Consider the following 19,044-nt stretch of genomic DNA (forward strand, 5'->3'; position numbering starts at 1 on the left):
GGCAGGGGGCAGGGGTGAAAAAGGCAGCCTTCGTGCTAGGCAGGGCTTGTTTTGTAGAAAAGGCCCAGCAGGAACTCATTAGCATAATAGGCCACACCCAACTGCAGGAACTCATTAGCATATTGGGCCACACCCCTGACAGCACAGCTAATTAGCACATTAGGCTGCACCCCCATGTTACCAGAAGTGTGGTTATGCAGCCACACCCACCTTTTGCTTGTTATTCTGTTTACCTTGTTTGTTGTCAAAACCCAGGGCCTTTTTTTGTAGCAGGAACTCCTTTGCATGTTAGGCCACACACCCCTAATGTAGCCAATCCTAATGAGTTTCTGCTGTTGGGTGTGGCCTATTATGCTAATGATAGGGATGATTAGGAACAGGACTGGAAATAAAAAGGCCGGTTTTATATCGGCCCCATGGAACATTGTGTGCAGTTCTGGTTGCCGCATATCAACAAGGACCAGATGCTAGGGATGATTAGGAACAGGACTGGAAATAAAAAGGCCGGTTTTATATCGGCCCCATGGAACATTGTGTGCAGTTCTGGTTGCCGCATATCAACAAGGATATTGTACGGATGGAAAAAGTACAGGGTAACCAAGACGATTAAGGGTATGGAGCACCTTCCCTATGAGGAAAAGCTGAAGAGTCTGGGACTTTGCAGGTTAGAAAAGAACAAACTAAGGTGAACATGATAGAGGTTATAAAATTATGCCTCAGGTAGACAGAGTAGACACAGAGAATTTTTTCTTCCTCTCCCAAAACACTAGAACTCAAGGGCATCCAATGAAATTAATAGGCAATAGGTTCAAGACAGATAAAAGGGAATACTTCTTTACTTAACAATTAATTAAATTGTGGAATTACTGCCAGTGGAGGTAGTGATGGTCACGAGCAAAGACAGCTTTAAAAGAGCATTAGACATATTCACTGAGGAGAGGTTCATCTATAGCTACTAGCCATGGTGACTAAAGGGAGCCTCCATATTCATAGGCAGTAACCCTTTGAAACCCACTGCTATGAGGTAACATCAAGGGAAGGACGGCCTCTATGCCAGGTTGTTGGCCTTCCACTGGCTGGCCACTGCATGCAATAGGATGCTGGACCAGATGGAACGCTGGTCTGATCCAGCAGAGCTCTTCTTACAATGGTTTTTATGGTTTCATCCCCTACAACAAAGTGCACACGAAGTAGGGAGTATTTATTTTAGAAATTCTTATCTTCCCTTTCTTTAAAAATAATCTCCAATGCAGTGATACAAGACAAGAACTATAAAAACAAATCAGATTGAGTAGAATAACACTGAACAATTAGATAAAACCAGCAACTAACCTCAGAATAAACACCAGAAACATTATCCTACTTAAATTCTAACAGCATCAGTAAACAGGACAATATGTATCTGGAGACAGAACGATTACAGGACAATTTGGGTGAGCAGAGAATTCCATACATTGCAAGAGGGGGTGGGGGGAGGCCCTGTCTCTAGTAACCATCTAATGTCAGGAAAATATGGAGAAAGGTCTCAGCTGGTGCTCAGTTGAAAGGCAGGCACATATGGGTGAAGAGACTCTGATCCCAAGATATTTAGACCAAAACTAGCATTCTGAATTGTGCTAGGAAACAAATCAATTTTTGGAAGGTGCAGTACCTTATAGGGGTGTATCCTGATTGACTGAATTAGGCAACTTAAATCAGCAATTAATTGACAAAGAATAAAAGTTGGTTTAATCACTGGTATAAACTAAGTTTCCCACTGGTGTGTCATATATTTCCTAAGTGATGACACACGCTAATGGGTTAATCTAGCCACACACCAAAAACAAATGTTGATCTACAGTAAAACAGAGCATTCCCAGAACCCAGGAGGGTATATACTTCCCCTTCCCAGCAGGGGTGTAGACTTCTCAATTTCCAGCGGGGGTCACAGGGCTGAACCTGGTCCAGGCCCATACTAACCCTTTGAAACCCACTGCTATGAGGTAACATCAAGGGAAGGACGGCCTCTATGCCAGGTTGTTGGCCTTCCACTGGCTGGCCACTGCATGCAATAGGATGCTGGACCAGATGGAACGCTGGTCTGATCCAGCAGAGCTCTTCTTACAATGGTTTTTATGGTTTCATCCGGTCCAGGCCCATACTTAGTAATCTAAATTAAATTATTTCAATATGAAATTATTTATATTGCTAGCAACCATATGCCATCAACAATTAATCATGTGGTTTTAAAACTACAAGTCACAGAAAGAGGAGAGGAAACATGTCACGAACTTCTTCACTGAGATAATTTGAGTAAATATTTCATTCTTACATTAAATGAAATACTTCCTCCCCCTCACACTTTCCCTCACAGTTTAGGCTGACTGTGTCACTGGCTCAAGGTCACAAATGAATCTGTAAAGTCCTAAAAACAGTCTTATTGCAAATTTGTGGTATAAACAGCTAACATCTCAGCTAGCATCCAATACATTCATACGGATTCAAAATAGTCCACACAGGACTCCTTAGATAAATTCCAACTTCCAAAAATTTCAAATACAATTCATTATATAGAATACAAGCAACCAAGCTCTTTTCCAAACTTCAAATACAATTCAGTACATTAGAATACAGCCAAGTTCTTTTCCTGTACAGCCAAAGTCTTCTCCACTTTCCAGAAGAACCAGCCAAGTTCACAAAACCTCCTATTGACTGATGCATAGCAGTCTACAAAGCTTCTAGCTGATTTGAGAAGCCTGCATTTCAGGTTCTTCTGTATTCTAATATACTGAATTGTACTTGAAGTTTGGAAAAGAGCTTGGTTGTATTCTATGTAATGAATTGTATCTGAAATTTTTGGAAGTTGGAATTTATCTAAGGGGTCCTGTGTAGACTATATTGAATTCGTATGAATGTATTAGATGGACTCGACTGGCTTCCAAGCAAGGGAAACCTTTACCTTACCTTTATTAGATGTTAGCTGAGATGTTAGCTGTTTATACTACAAATTTTCAATAAAACTATCTTTAGCACTTTACAGATCCATTTGTATTTCTTTACACAGTGCTACAGCCTCAGTGTTGTGTTTTTGTACTAAAACTTGCTTTCACTTTATATGTGATATTTATACTATATTTATAGTATATAGTATATCCAGTATGTGTATATTTATACTACCTGGAGGCTGGCCACCCTATTCATCAGCCTCCCCTGGCATGCAAAAAGGGAATTAAATTTGGGACATAAATGGTTTAAGCAAACACACGCTTCCACTTTCATTGCTAATCCTATGTCATTTTATTCCAAACAGGGCTTGTTCTCTGCCCTCCAAACCACAATTCCAGTCCATCGTTTAACAGTAAATTTTGGATTACATCGCTGAGTACGCAGGGAGGAGCGCAGAAGTGGAATTCCTGGGCTCATGAGAAACTTTTTGATTCTTTATTTAGAAAATAAGAAAGAAAGCTAAACGTAACCCATTATTTCAGTGTCCAACTGATAGCAAATGAAAGTGACACTTACCATCGTTTCCTTAATGACTTTCTCATTACTTATCTTCATCTTTAGAATTTCATCTCTCTCCTTCTGCAGAAATGTCATGTGATTTTGGATTTGGTCCTAAAAGAAATAAGATCCTTAAACATCTCAGTCATCCTAAAGGCAAGAACTGGTCTCATCAAGAGCACTGTGCTGTTCAAGGCAACACTTGTAGTGATGGTTACTAGTTTACTTGCCTTTGAAAGGAGACTAGAGAAAATCATAGAGGAGAAATCCATCGATGGCTACCAGTTATGGGGGGTTAAAGAGAACCTCCATGTTCAGAGAAACTATATCAGTGAGGAGGGAAATGGGGGCAGATTGAGGCCTCTGTGCCCAGCTTGCAGGTCTGCGAATAAGATGCTGTACCAGATGAGCCATTGGTCTGATCCGGCAGGGCTACTCTTATTTATTTACATTGTTTTTGGTCCACCTTTGTCACTGGGACTCAAGGCAGATTACGCAGCGTTTATGATTTTAGCACAGTAAATTAAGTGGCTTTTGAGCACAGCGATGGAACTGAACAACAGCTTTGGAAGACTGATAAAGTCAAGGCACATAAGGAAAGGTTAAAAAAATGGTCCATTTAGTCTACAGAAAAAGACAATTTGCAGTCAACTTTTATGCAAATGTACTTGAAAGCAGATCCATCCCACTGGACATGATCCCAAGTAAATCTAAATCAGTTTCTTCCTAAGGGCAGAGTGGAAAGTTTCCAAAGTCTGATATTGTTCTTTCAAAGAATGGCTGCAAATAAGTATTCTCTTGTCGTGCAAAAAGGCCTGAAACATCCTTTGTTTGGTTTGGTCATAATAAAAAGTAGCCCCTGACTTTTGTTTTTACAACTTCATCCTCGAGTGTACCTGCTGAAATGTGTTTCACCTACCTGGTATTCCTGGACCGCCTGGTCAATAGGAAGTGCCGCGTGTGGTTTGTGAGCCTGGGATTCCTTGCAGGTCAAGCAGATGAAAGCTCGATCCTCTCGGCAGAAGAGTTCAAAGACTTCTTTGTGCTCCCAACACACCTTCTGCACTCCTTCGGCCTCGCTCAGCTGCTGCAGTCGGAACTGCTGGATCACCTCTGCCACATTCCCCAAGTGCCGGTTTGCCCGGAGACTATCCCAGGAAAAGGGTTTTCTGCACACTGGACAACACGAGACGCTGAGATCCGATCCTCCTCCTCCACTGTCCCGGGTGATGCATGCGCGGCAAAAATTGTGCCCACAGTCGATAATCATCAGCGGATCTTGGAAATAATCCAAGCAGATGGAGCAGGTCGTTTCATCTTGGAGAGCTGCATCTGGATCCCCGCCCATGGCCATGGATATTGCCCGCATGTACAGAGAAAAGACACATACGCACCCCCAGCAATGTGCTCGGACCCAGTTGGATTTTGGGTGGACAATGGGGAGATCTCTAGTCGACCTTGGGAGGGGCGGGGAAGGGGAAGAAAACTGCCAATTAGTTGAAAATGGAGATCTGTACAGAATTATCTAAATTTCATTGGTGGACAAAAAAGTAAACTATTCCAAAAAAAAAGTTCACACTCTTCAGTGGTCAATCGGAAAAGCGCTGGAGCTGGCTTCAAATGCTGCGTAAATTCTCTTCTAGGGGCATGGCCTCGGAGGAAATTACAGAATTGTTTATAGAAAACAGATGACTAAGGCGGGACATGATAAAGGTTTGTAAAAGTGTGATCCAGCAGGGCTCTTCTTATGTACAGAGCTACTTCCCATCTTTAACTGCAAATAGTGACCTACTTCCGCTGTTGTTCTGAAAACAACCCAAGGTCAATATTGCACAACGTTTTACACAAAGCTGCCCTTTTAATTTTTCATTCTCAGTGATATCAGTTCCTGCTCCCATTTCGCAATTTTTTAAAGAAGTGCAGGGTTGCAGACATTGCTCTCTGTACTCTATTTTGACTGTCCCAGGTCAAGTTTCATGGTAAATGGGGATTTAAACCATGTTTTCCCAGTCCTAGCCAGGCTTTTCAGCCATTTTGTCACACTGACTGTCTTAAACATTTGGACTGCATCTGTCCACAACTCCACAAACGGCTCAAGCGGAGGAGGAGGAGATTGGATTTATACCCCACCCTTCACTCAGAGTCTCAGAGCAATTTACAATCTCCTTTCTCTTCTCTCCACAACAGACACCCTGTGAGGTAGGTGAGGCTGAGAGAGCTCTTTCACCAACTGTCCTTGAGAGAACAGCTTTGAAAGAACTATGGCTTGCCCAAGTCATTCAGCAGCTGCAAGTGGAGGAGTAAATGGTAAAGGTTTCCCTTGCTTGAAAGCCAGTCAAATCCGATCATGTGGCCGGCTTGACTAAACACCAAGGTGCACGGAACACTTATCTTCCCACCGAAGCAGTACCTATTTATCTACTTGCAATTTCTTGCTTTCGAACTGCTAAGTTGGCAGGAGCCAGAACCAGAGACAGGAGCTCACTCGGTCACGTAGCACTCGGATCTCAAACTGCTGAACTACCAACTTTCCAGTCTGCAGTTCAGCGTCTTAACCACTTGAGCCACCGCAGCAGTGGAGGAGAGGGGGGAATCAAACCCGGTTCTCCCAGATTAGTCTGCACACTTAACCACTACACCAAACTGGCTCTATTTTCAAAGAACTGGCTTCCTAGGCTTGCAGTCAGTTAGTGGCAGAGGAAGGATCAGGCTTTGGACTGAGGTCAAGGTTTGCTTGCCCACATAAACCATATGTAGAGAAACAGGAAAGACTGGCTTTCCTATCTTTCCACACTCCCACCCCCCGCCCCAAAATTTGGGGGTTCTTTTTAATGGCATGTTAAGGTTGCCATCCCATACATGAGAGGCATAAACCACGGGGGTGAGTGGAGCTCAAGCCCCATCCCTGGGATTTCTTGGAGGGGGCAATGCCTCCTCCAGGCTGTCAAGCCCCTCCACAATTTCCAAGCAGGGAAAATCCCCCACCCCCTGCTAGGTAGCATCATGAAGCTACTCTGGCTGTCAGCTTCTCGAGTTCAGAGGAGGCTGAAGTTGGTTCCTTATTCACACTTCTTTATTCATTCCTTATTCGTTACTTATTCGTGTAGTCAGAAACACTAGGGAGAGTGAGTTGGAAAGCTTTGAACCCCAAAATAAGGTCTGGACCACCATGTATCATATACCCCCACATTCACAGGATTCTCCCCTGTAAAGGTAAGAGGCAGAAGGGACCGTCTGTGAAGAAAAAATAGGAGAGAGTGAGCATGGAAGGGGGCTAGGGAAAGGTCCATCCAGCAATCAGGAGTCCTCCTCAGTGGTTGGTCTGAAGAATATGTTTCCTGTAGCCTGCAACACAAACTCTGATGTTAGTACACCTAGATTCGAATCCAGTAGCACCTTACAGACCAACAAGATTGTGGGATTTTAAGCTTTTGGGATTCAAAGGTCCCTTTGATGGTTATCTGACAAAGGGATAATTGACTCAAAATCCTGCATCTTAAAAATCTTGTTGCTTTCTAAGGTGCTACTGGACTCTGTATTTCTTGGGGGCTTTTGTTTGTAATACTTTTAAACACTCCGACCTAGATGGTCCAAAGCTAGCCTAATGTTGTCACTACTGACAGCTCTCAGAAAGTCAAGCAGGGTTGGCCCTAGTTAGTACTTGGATGGGAGACCTCCAGGGAGTCCAGGGTCACAATGCAGGTGGGCAATGGCAAACCACCTCTGAACATCTCTTGCCTTGAAAACCTAGGTGGAAGGAGCCGTAAGTGGGCTTTGACTTGATGACATTCTACCACTAATATTTTTAAAAATGAAACTGATGGACAACCCAAGGACTAAAAGGATTTTTTAAAAACAGGTGGAACCCATGGGTACTCATTGAAATTGCTGAGCAGTCGGGTTAGAAGGGAGAAAAGGAAGTACTTCTTCACTCAAAGTGAATAACGCATAGAATTCACTGCCAAAGGAGGTGGCGGCGGCTACAAGCATTGATGGCTTCAAGAGGGAATTGGATAAACATATGGAGCAGAGGTCCATCAGTGGCTATTAGCCACAAGGTATAGATAAGAACTCTTGGTCTGGGGCAAGTGATGCTCTGTGTTCTTGGTGTAGTGGTTAGGAGTGCAGACTCTAATCTGTGAGAACCGGGGTTGATTCCCCACTCCTCCACATGCAGCTACTGGTGTGACCTTGGGTTGGTCATAAGTTCTTTCAGAGCTGTTCTCTCAAGGACAGTTCTCAAGAGTGCTCTCAGCCCCACCTACCTCACAGGGTATTTGTTGTGGGGAGGGGAAGGGAAAGGAGATTGTAAGCTGCTCTGAGACTCCTTCAGGTAGTGAAGGGCGGGGTATAAATCCAATCTCTTCTTCTTCTTTTTGGTGCTGGGGGGGGCACAGTGGGAGGGCTAGTGTCCTGGTCCCAGTGGTGGACCTCCTGATAGCACCCGGTATTTTTGGCCACTGTGTGACAAGAGCGTTGGACTGGATGGGCCATTGGCCTGATCAAACATTGGCTTCTCTTATGTTCCTAAATAAAATGATGGAAAGAATAAGTAAAAGGTAAAGGTTTCCTTGCTCGAAAGCCAGTTGAATCCGACTCTAGGGTTGCGGTGCTCATCTCCGTTTCAAAGCCGAAGAGCCAGCGCTGTCCGAAGATGTTTCCGTGGTCATGTGGCCGGCGTGACTAAACACCAAGGCACATGGAACGCTGTTACCTTCCCACCGAAGTGGTACCTATTTATCTACTTGCAATTTCTTGCTTTCGAACTGCTAGGTTGGCATTACAGTGACACTAAATCACAGGTATATCAATCTATCAATCGGACTACAGTCTGTTGTACAAAATATTTTTTGCAGCAGCCTGTGAAATCCATCAGGAAATCTTGCTTACTGAATTTAAATTTTAGCTAATTTTATAATTTGAGTTTCCGTATATTGGTTATTATGTCTTACTCTTTTTGTCTGAGTTTTCTTTTTTCATCTGTAACTTGTAACTTTGTGATTTGTGCTGGTCATTGATTGAGGTATATTGTATTCTTATACTTGGTATAAAGAGGAAAAACACAGCAGGTTATTTATTTATGTATTTGATTTCTATCCCACCCTCCCCAGCATAGCAAGGCCCAGGGCAGGTTACAACAATATAATAATGCAATACAATAGTTAAAACATAGAGATAACAATCATAAAGGACAATGTACTGGAAGTTACAATGCCAGCATATAATACAGTGATTGTATGAGAAGATTTTGCTACAGCAGGCTACAATAAATGCAGTCATTTGAGTACATATGTAGAACAAGCACTTTCAGTGTCTAATATATTCCATCCCCCCCCCCCAAGATCCTGGGCAAATAGCACATCCAGGTATTCCCAAATGCTACCGTTTAATAACCAGACTAGATTATTTTATGATTTAATAAGTTAGGGTGCCAGTACCCATATCAGAATGAACAGTGGCCATGGAATGATTCCTTACAGGTAGAAGAAGCTTATCATACACTGAGACTGGCATAACTAATTTAATACCAAAAAAACTTAGAATAATGAAACAACATAAACATTCAAGAGACAGAAATGAGACATCTTAACGGAGCATTACTATACACCTATCACCAGTTTAGCAGGAGAGAATTTAAAAGATTTTAAAAAACGGAGGTTCCTCATTTGAAGTAAGAGGTCAAAGCATATTCTGCCCTGCTTTGGCAAGAATGGTCATCCGTCCTACTGTTCAGCCTTGAATTTCTTACCCAGAGAGCAGGGGGTCTCCAACGTGGTGCCCGTGGGTGCTACGGTGCCCACCGACACCTTTTCTAGAGCCCATCAAGTGTTTTCAAGGAGTGGATGGGGCCAGGTAGGGCTTCACCCAAAGAGTGATTAACACAGAGAATTCACTGCCATAGGAGGTGGTGGCGGCTACAAGCGTGGATGGCTTCAAGAGGAAATTAGATAAGCATATGGCGTAGAGGTCCATCAGTGGCTATTAGCCACAAGGTATAGATAGGGACTCCGGGGCAAGTGATGCTCTGTCTTCTTGGTGCTTGGGGGGGGGCAACAGTGGGAGGGCTTCTAGTGTCCTGGCTCCACTGATGGACCTCCTGATGGCACCTGGTATTTTTTGCCACTGTGTGACAGTGTTGGACTAGATGGGCCATTGGCCTGATCCAACATTGGCTTCTCTTATGTTCTTATGTTCTGCCCAGCAAGGCTTCTGATTGGCTGTGCAGTTTTTTTTAAAAAATGTTGCTTTGGCAGCAGCTGCCACCACAGCACAAGGATCTGTGTTGTGCTACTGAAGTTAAGCTGCGGCAGCCATTTTGTGGCTGGGTCCTGCTACTGTGGCAGCCATTTTGTTGCTGCACCCACCTTGCTGTGTCAGAATGGCAGATTTGCCCGCAGCCTCAAAAAGGGTGTGGACCCCTGCCGTAAAGAATTAGGTCCGAGAAATGAATGACAGATTCTTGCCCTGATCACTCATTATGAGCACATTTCAGAAGTTTAGCAGACTGGGGGCTAAACTACAATAAGCACCCCAAATAAACCCAAACTGGTTTACATTATTACCTCACAGCTCTCTCATGGGCCCTCAGATACCTTAGGTTTAGCCTATAAGATGCACTCACCACTGGGAGTCTTTTCACATGACCTATTAGTTCATTTAGAAAGGTCACTACTTGCATTTGGCATGCTGTTTGCCTGCCAGCTCAAGAATTCCATGATGATGTCACACAAATCTTTTTTTGGACCATGCCAATTAAAACCTTTTATTGTACTCCCAGGAAAGAGGCTTTTAGTAACTGTTGGCCACAGAGTTCTAACTCCAAAGCTTCTGAAAGACCATCTAGCCATCTGTGTGTCTATGGCTTGCCTTCAAAATAATGGCTTCTACAACTTCCTTGATACAGTGAGTTGACTTATAAGATATGGAACCTCTAGAACTCCAAGAAAGGTAAGAGGAAAAACATCCTGTGATTGAAAACAATTTCAAAAGATCTTTTAAACCACTGTAATGCCCATCATTGTTTGCAGCAGTCAATACTCATAGCAAGTTCTCTTCACAGACTTCACATGGCCAGCTAGGAATGTGGTATGTATCATGTGGCTAAGGTCTTGCACCCAAAGAGGGGTGGGGGAATCCTGATATTAATTCAGTGACAACTAATCCATGCTGGAGCAGCTACTGTGGTTGTTGTAGTAAGAACCTTAAGGAGTTTTGTAATACGTTGAAGACTAACACATTTTTATTCTAACATAAACATTTGTGGACTGGCATTGTTAGAAAGCAAAGCCTAAGTCTTCCTAAGCATTTCTATCAGACGCAGACAGAAGGGATTGAGAGCTTATCTAAAAGCTAAGGTCAGTAGCTAGAAAGAACAAAGCCCTGTTACAACACGTAAACAGTACAACACACAGTTTCTGAGATCCCGAGATAAAGAACTGGGGCCTGGACAGCCTTATCTTGCAGATGACACTTGTACCATGGACAGGAGAAGGGCTTGTGCTTGGTCAAAGTGATGTGCAAGCATCCTACGGGGTACATGCTGCAAGAGGAGTATAAGAAGAGTGGCTACGATTTCTCAGGGCTGGTTCTTCTTCCCCAAGGGTCCACCCTGTCTGGACAGCCTTTCTTTAATCCATGGCAACTAGCTAGGTTGGATAAATATGTTGTCTCTCTGTGCTTGTCCATTACCCAGAGTAAAATCCAGGGCTTTGGGCTGTGGTTGTCTCTTCCTGGGGACTTGCCTTGATTGTTTGCTATCTGCCTGCTCAATAGACTTGGTCGGACAAGAACCCGTTTCTGTGTATGTGTGTGGTGGGTTTGGAGAGGAGTCAATCAGAAGGGAATAAGATGCTTCCACATGCAGGGACAGGTTGTTCCTCATGACAGGCTGCGTAGTTAGCCCAATATCCCTTCCTGAGGGCCTTCCAGGAGAAAGGCCATTTTGCATTTCTTACAGCATCTGATAATCCCATCCTGGATTTCACCAAGGTTTTGTATCTAGTCCCGGCTATAGCTGTAGGTGTGAGTCACCTTCTAAATCTAACTGGTTATGAACGTAGGGTTGCCAAGTCAATTTTTCTTACCGGCGGGGGAGCCTTGCCGGGCTCCGGGAGCCATACATTAATGTGTGTATGTGCGCGCGCGCCACCAGCACGTCACCGGAAGTGACGCGCGACGTCAATCACGTTGAGGGCGTGGCCCTGATCATGGGAGGGAAAACCATAGAGTTTTCCCTCCGACGATCGGGGCCATGCCCCCAACGTGATCGACGTGGTTGCGTCACCTCTGGGGACGCAGCCACGCTGCGCTTCGGGGGGCGGAGTTCCCCCCAGGGCCCGATTTCACGGCAGCGGGAATCGGTCCTCTGAAGCGGGGGTTTACCCACCCCCCACCCCCACTTGGCAGCCCTATATGAACGTCACATTCTTTTTTTCCTTCAAAGGTAAGTAGACTAAAAAGAATACCCCCTAATTTCACATTCAGCTTGATCCCTCGCATTGCAGCATCTGCCACTCTCAACCACGGCAGAGCACTAGCCTGTCTTTTAAGAGCACAACTTCAGGACAGTTGATGAATCAACAATCCGGAAAAAAGGGAAAATTTCTTCCCCTTCAAAATCAACCGACTGAAATGTGTAGAGACGGGTCTTATCTTCAGCATCATAAAAATTAACTGTCCCGCCTTCGTAGTTCAAAGAAACCTGGATCTCTGTTGGCTCATCCTCTACTTCTAGCACAGTAGGAGGTGAGGTCAGAGCTTTGTACTGATCGTTGTAAAGCCCAATTGCCCAGATTCCCTCATCAGGTTCAAGAGTAATTTCCTCCTCCCGCTCCACAGATTCTTTGGCCACTCCCACAGCCCAATAATCTCCATCTCCTACATCCACAGTCCAATAATGTTTTCCTGAAGTGAACCCCTCACAGCCAAGAACACAGCGAACACACTCAAATCTCTTTTCGTATTGCTGACGGACATCCCCCCATTTTAAAGTCTTCTGATCTGCAGACACAACGTATCGGGGATGGGCTGTTTCTGGATCCAGCAACACATTTTCTGCAACAGAGTAAACAAAAATTCAAAACAGCTATCCAGTTCTTTTCATTGAACCAACTTTGCTTTGCAAAGTAAGGTATCAAGCAGGGAATTTGATGGGGCAATCACACTATGGCTTCAACATGTTCTGCATAGGTCCACACAATTCCTCCTTCTCACTTGCTAAGAAATGATTAATTACATCATCGAGTGCCATTTCACATTGCCTGGGCAGTGTGCCAATATGTGGACTGGATTCAAATAATATTGTAATGAATGTCTGGTCTTCTGATGGGTTCAGAACAAGGCAGAGGGCAGATTTAGGTTATTCCTTACCAACTGACTGACTGGTTGAGTTCTGAGCTCATCCATCACAGGCCTGCACGCAACCCTCAATTTCACCACACAGGGACAGGCTTTCTTATGTCTCCGGGCTTGGAAGCATCTCCATTAAACCACACTGGGAGCATATGCTCTCCCTCGCTTTTGAAACTGAAACCAAACTGCATCTCTTTCTCAAAGCAGAGTTCATCCTAGCTTTCCTCGGTCTCCTCACTACAGAAGGTGATTCACAAAACCTTCCTTTCTGTCCTGCCGTACCTCCAAGGAGGTCAGAGTGGGGTGGTCCCCTTCGCCTTTTTAACCTCACAATCCTGTGAGGTAGACTGAGATGAGAGAGTGACAGACTCAAGATCACCCAGTTAGCTTGTTGTTGGCAGAACTGGAATTTGAATCTGAATGCCCGGATCCTAGTCTGTAACCATTATTATACACTGGCTCTTACATTACATGGGGTCTCCCTGTGAAACTGGCTCTCAGAAACTCAAATGTATACCATCTAGATATGTATGAACAGGAAAGAATCTTGGGGATATAGACATCAGGTTCAAAGGCCTACCTTTGATCCATTTTGGTTTCAACATGTTCTCTAGAAAGATAAAAAGAGCAAGAGAAAAAAGGTAACGTTTCCATGGTACAACAACATAACCGATTTCTGTCTGTATACAAATTATGTACCAATTTAATATGGTCATGAATATCTCTGATACCTTGTGAAAGCTTCTTGCTAAATGAACAATTCTACTACAACTAGACTAATAATTCTGTTTAAACAAAGGTAGTTAGATATGCTGGTAAATTTGTCAATGGTATAATTAAAGCCACTCTATAGAGGAAGAGAGTAGAAATTGGTCCATGGTTCACATGGTTCAGTTGAGTGTGTGTAACGGCACCAAGGTCACCCAGGAAACTTCCATGGTAGAATGGGCATTCAAACCTGAGTCTCCAGATCCAGCAGCAGCAGGAGGAGGAGGAGGAGGAGGAGGAGAAGGAGAAGAAGAAAAAGAAGATAAGAGTTGGTTTTTATATCTCTACCCTAAGGAGGCTCAAAGCAGTTTATAATCTCCCTCCATTCCTCTCCCCACTACAGGTACCTTGTGAGGTAGGTGGGGCTCAGAGATTTCTGAGAGAACTATGACTGGCCCACAGTCACCCAGCAGACTTCATTCATTCATTCATTCATTCATTCATTCATTCATATTTATAGCCTGCCCTTACCGCTCAGCGTGGGTAATAACATTTTGTCAATACAATAAAACATTTCATAAATACAATACAAATTAAAATATTACAACATTATCTTATACATTAAAATGGTGCTCACCATCCTGCAATTAAAAAAGTATCAGTTGCGAGAGGTCCTGGCTCCTAATAGGATGTAAATAGGTCAGCAGTTGTTAAAATGGGTGGCAAAAACCTTAGAGAGGCCATATATAGACGCCCACTGCCTCAGCCAAAGGCCTGTCTTACGGGCCCGGCAGAAGTGGATCTGGAACTCAACTGGCAGCCAATGCAATTGGCAGAGCACCTGCCAAACATGAGCCCACACAGGCATTGCCGGGACAAGACAGACGTCTTTCGGGCCAGAGACTACCAGGAAATGCTGATCCATTGAGTGTAACGCTATTCAGGGCGCATACGGGAAGAGGCGGTCCTTCAGGTATGTTGGTCCCAGGCCGTTTAAGGGTTTAAAAGTTATTACCAACACCCTGAAGTGGATCTGGAACTCAACTGGCAGCCAATGCAATTGGCAGAGCACCTGCCAAACATGAGCCCACACAGGCATTGCCGTTAGCAGGCGCACCGCCGCATTTTGTACCAGCTGTAACTTCCAGGTCAGCCTTAAGGGTTAGCCTACATAGAGCGAATTGCAGTAATCAAGCCTGGAAGTGACCATTGCATGGGTTACTGTAGCCAAGTCTTGGGGGGAGAGAGAGGGTCTCAGTAACCTAATCTGCCAAAAATGGAAAAAGGCAGATTGGGCAACTGTAGCGACCTGGGCCTCCATAGAAAGGGAGGCATCCAGCGTTAGTCCCAGGCTCCTCACTTCTTGGATTGGCACCAAAGGAGCCCCTTCCAATGTGGGGGGCCTAATACCCACATCTCCTCCTTTCTGACTCAGGTACAGGACCTCCCTCTTCGATGGATTAAGTTTCAGCTGACTCTGCCGCAACCATCCAGCCACAGCCTCCAGTGCCTTGGCCAGATTATCAGGGACAGAAGACGGATGGTCATCCAGTAACAGATAAGAGTTGGATGTCATCTGCATATTGATGGCATCCCAGCCCATACCTCCAGACTAACTGGGTGAGGGGGCGCATATAGATGTTAAATAACACTGGCAAGAGGATTGCCCCCTGCAGCAACCCACATTCCTCTCGCCCAGCGCCACCCTCTGTCCTTGACTGTGGGAAAATGGGAAAAACCATTGCAAGGCAGTCCACACCTCATGTGGAGGAATGGGAATCAAACTGGGTTCCTCTGCTGTTAACCACTACACCATGCTGGCTCTCACTTTTGGTCTCTAACACTTCCCCTTACTGGCTCTCACTTCTGGTCCCAGCAATCAGACTACGTGTTCTCTTTTACCTCTGAATTTCTTCAAAGAACTCTGCAGAGATGTGCTCTCTTGACAGAACTGATTGAGCCTTTTCCTCATATCTGAAGAATCAGGTACAGCTGGATAATGAAATTTCCCCTTCTTACATCTGAAGGGAGAAAGCCAGAGAGAAAGCTGTTACACATAATGGTTCCTGTCAGGACCAATGTTTCCTCTAATTTTTCCCCCCTACTGAGCAGAGCAGTTCACATCCTGAGCAGAATATAATTGCTATAATCTTAAAATGGGCAATGGGCAGTGCAAGAGACCCTGTGTGGCTCCAGATAGCTGCTGAGCGGGGCCTTCCTGTGTTAATGAGCAGCCGCTCACGCACACAGCTTAGAAGGAACACTGGTCAGGAGTTAAGCTTATCAGCCAAACTGGCTTCCAAAGATGCTCAGAGAAATTAAAAAAAAACAACATTAATGACATTAACATCTAATATAAATGTTCCCTCAGAAGGAAATTCTCTGCTGAGCTGAATTCATGAATTGTGAAAGGGAGCCAGATTCTTTTGTTCTTCCTTCTGATGGTCCTGTTACTGGCAACTGGAAGCTGGAGGGAGAGGAGGCCGCAGCCAGATCTAGACTAATGTACAGCAGAAAGGTTTAGAAAAGAAAAAGGTGAGAGAGAGTCAAGACACATAACACTCCTTTGCTAAATGGAAACCATGACTCTTCAAAAATGATCATGCTCATAATCTTCAAGAGTAAATTCTCTAAGCAATTGGCTAGAACAGAATTAGCAACAGGGCTGAAGAGTCCTTATTTTAAAAGCCTGGAGGGGTGGGGGGGAGTGAAATCATGTTGGTATAAAGCAGACAGAGAGAGATTAAGAAATGAAAGGATAAAAAAAGATGTTGTAGCAGACTCAGAAGAAAGTAAAGAAAAAGACAGAACAGGACAGTGTTTCACAATAGTCCTGCAGAACTCTTATTGCTGGGGAAATTATTTTTGACAGAACAGGAGACAAATAATAAGGAATTTAGGTCCTGAGGTAAGTGAACACAACTCTTCTTTTGCTAATATATGCTAACCCACAGGAATCTCATTCACAGGGAAAAGTTGTGGTGTTTTCTCTGAAGATGGACAGTTGCTGGGAAAGGATCCCACCAGTGGGCACCTCAGGGATCATGCTACTGTACCTTGACCCTATTTTTGTTCACTTAGAAAAGAATCCTACTCACAGCCTGATCCTGTGCACATTATTTATTTATTTTATTTACATTGTATATTGTCTACCTTTCTCACTGAGACTCATAATGGATTACACAGTGTAAGTCAATGCAATAATTCACATGAATTCACAGTGCAATAATTCACATAAACAATGCAATAAGACTAGGATTATACCAATTTGAAACAGAACAAAAATAATTACACATAATATACTGTGATACAGTTCACAGTCCTGTTCATTTTATAACAGTTCCTTCCTAAACCATTCCATTATCCTATAGCCCTATTTCCTTTATTAAAATGCCCTCTTGACCCATTCTATTTTATATAGTTGGCAGAATGACAAAAGTGTGGAAGCTTTCATGACTTCCTCAGAAAGGCTGTTTCACAAATGGGAGCCACAACAGAAAATATCTGTGTATCAGCAGTTGCTGATCTTTCCCATTGACATAGCATGTTTGATACTTTTTTTGCATTTTTGTAAGCCTAGTCCTGTTGCATTGTTTATTAGATCTCTCATGCTGTTTGATTAGTATGTTCTATACCATGCAATCCAGTTTGAGTCTCAGGTAGAAAATTGGTAAATAACTAATAAAGCATAAATAAATAAATAATAAATTAAATAAATAATGACGGGCTGACCACCACTGTACTCATTTCTCTCCCCCCCCCCTAAAAAATTTTCTGGCTACGGGTCTGCAAGGCACCATCCCCAAATCTCCAGCAGTTTCCTAACCCGGTTGGCAATCCTACAGCAGCCATTTCCTTCCTTACCACTGGGTGGGCTTTAAATCAGCAATTTCACATCGTTATATCAATATACTATTACAACACCAACTGTAACATGTTCTGTGAATTCTCAGCTTTCATTAAAAATAGTATGTAGCCCTTTCCATTGTAGAGACATACAGTGAAAGGCATATCTCTGCAACAAAATAGGCTAGAGACTATTTAAAAAAATAAAAGTTGGGATGCCTTAGGATTTCAAAAATTTGAAAAAGCTCCACTGGCCCAAAGGGCAGGGGCAGGGAAACCTACCGTGTCAACACTGGTACCGTGTCAACCTACCATTACTGGGGCAGGGAAACCTACCGTGTGGAAGCTCCGTTGCCCTGTGCTGTACTGGCAGCCATACCAGTGATGAGGGAACCATGCAAGCCAGTTCCCATCTGAAACACCATAGTGCTGTGTTTAAAAGAGCAAAGGAGCGGCCCTGACCTGGACAGCCCAGGCAAGCCCGGTCTCGTCAGATCTCGGAAGCTAAGCAGGGCCAGCCCTGCCAAATACTTGGAAGGGAGACCTCCAAGGAGTACCAAGGCCGGGACACAGAGGCAGGTAATATCAAGCCACCTCTCTAAAATGTCCAGGCCCCACTAGGGGTTGCCAGAAGTCACCATGGATTCCAGGCACATAAACAAACACCCACACAAATATTCACAAAAACAGATCAGAGAAGCTAGGGGGCGGTAGAGCTAATTTAACCCCCCATATTTCTCCACATTAAAAAAAAAATCACACCCTTTATAGACGTTCATCTGGAATTCCTCAGGGAGTAAAGTAGCTGTGAGAGACAGTTTGGAACAGAAAAACTGACACCAGGGACATGCATAATGCATTGGTGCGTAAGACCAGTGGAGGCAGCTCCCACAGAAGTCAGTGGAGTGGCAGTGTTGACACAAGCACTGTACTTCGAAGACTGAAACCTTAATTCATTCCACATCTAGCATGTGGATGGTGCTGTGCACAAAATTTCAAAATTCTGTGTTGCCGTGATCTGTGCCTGCTCATCCGCATGCAGGCTAACCTGCTTTGCCTCTGATGTTTCTCGGAGCATCCTTTGGAGCAGAGGAGGAGAAACTGTGGAAGGAGGAACAGGAGAAGGATGTCCTGTGGAGACTCTGAAAAACTCCGCTGCACTCTGGAAGCAGGCCAGAGCGACACCGCCTGTCTGGACATAGTCTGAGTGATCTGAAGCAATTAAAAAAAAAATCACATACCTGTCCAATATGCTTCCAATATCCTAGAATGGAGAAAGAAAAGATTTAGACAGATTTCACATGGCCTATTTAAAATATCTTTGGCCTGAAATGTCATGCATACAGTACTCTTGTTTATACAGGAGTAAGAACCATAATTTTTGCAGTTGACAGGGTTATAGTGAGCATGGGTTTCGAGAACGTTTCCTGCCTACTTCTTATACATGCAGAAGGCCCACATTTCTGTTAAAAGGAACACATGGAATTCACTGCCACAGGAAGTGGTGGCAGCTACAAGCATGGACGGCTTCAAAAGGGAATTAGATAAGCATATGGAGCAGATGTCCAACAGTGGCTATTAGTCACAAGGTATAGATAGGAACTCTGGGGCAAGTGATGCTTTGTCATCTTGGTGCTTGGGGGGGGGGGGTCAACA

At 44.1% G+C, this 19,044-nt stretch overlaps 1 protein-coding gene across 1 annotated transcript in view; it reads right to left on the minus strand.

Annotated features, from left to right (window-relative positions):
- Positions 1-11,891: 11,891 nt before the first annotated feature.
- LOC107121963 (E3 ubiquitin-protein ligase TRIM39-like) overlaps positions 11,892-19,044 on the minus strand; it is a 20,097-nt gene continuing 12,944 nt past the window's right edge. Inside the window, exons 4-7 of the mRNA XM_015424984.1 lie at positions 18,630-18,652; positions 15,445-15,563; positions 13,415-13,444; positions 11,892-12,537 (exon numbers count right to left, since the gene is read on the minus strand). Of these exons, the coding sequence (XP_015280470.1) occupies positions 12,029-12,537; positions 13,415-13,444; positions 15,445-15,563; positions 18,630-18,652 (681 nt within the window). The 3' untranslated portion in view covers positions 11,892-12,028. The remainder of the gene's footprint in view (positions 12,538-13,414; positions 13,445-15,444; positions 15,564-18,629; positions 18,653-19,044) is intronic.

This window comes from Gekko japonicus, unplaced genomic scaffold (assembly GCF_001447785.1).
Source record: "Gekko japonicus isolate JY-2015 unplaced genomic scaffold, Gekko_japonicus_V1.1 scaffold2045, whole genome shotgun sequence".
In the NCBI taxonomy this organism is placed as follows: Eukaryota; Metazoa; Chordata; class Lepidosauria; order Squamata; family Gekkonidae; genus Gekko; species Gekko japonicus.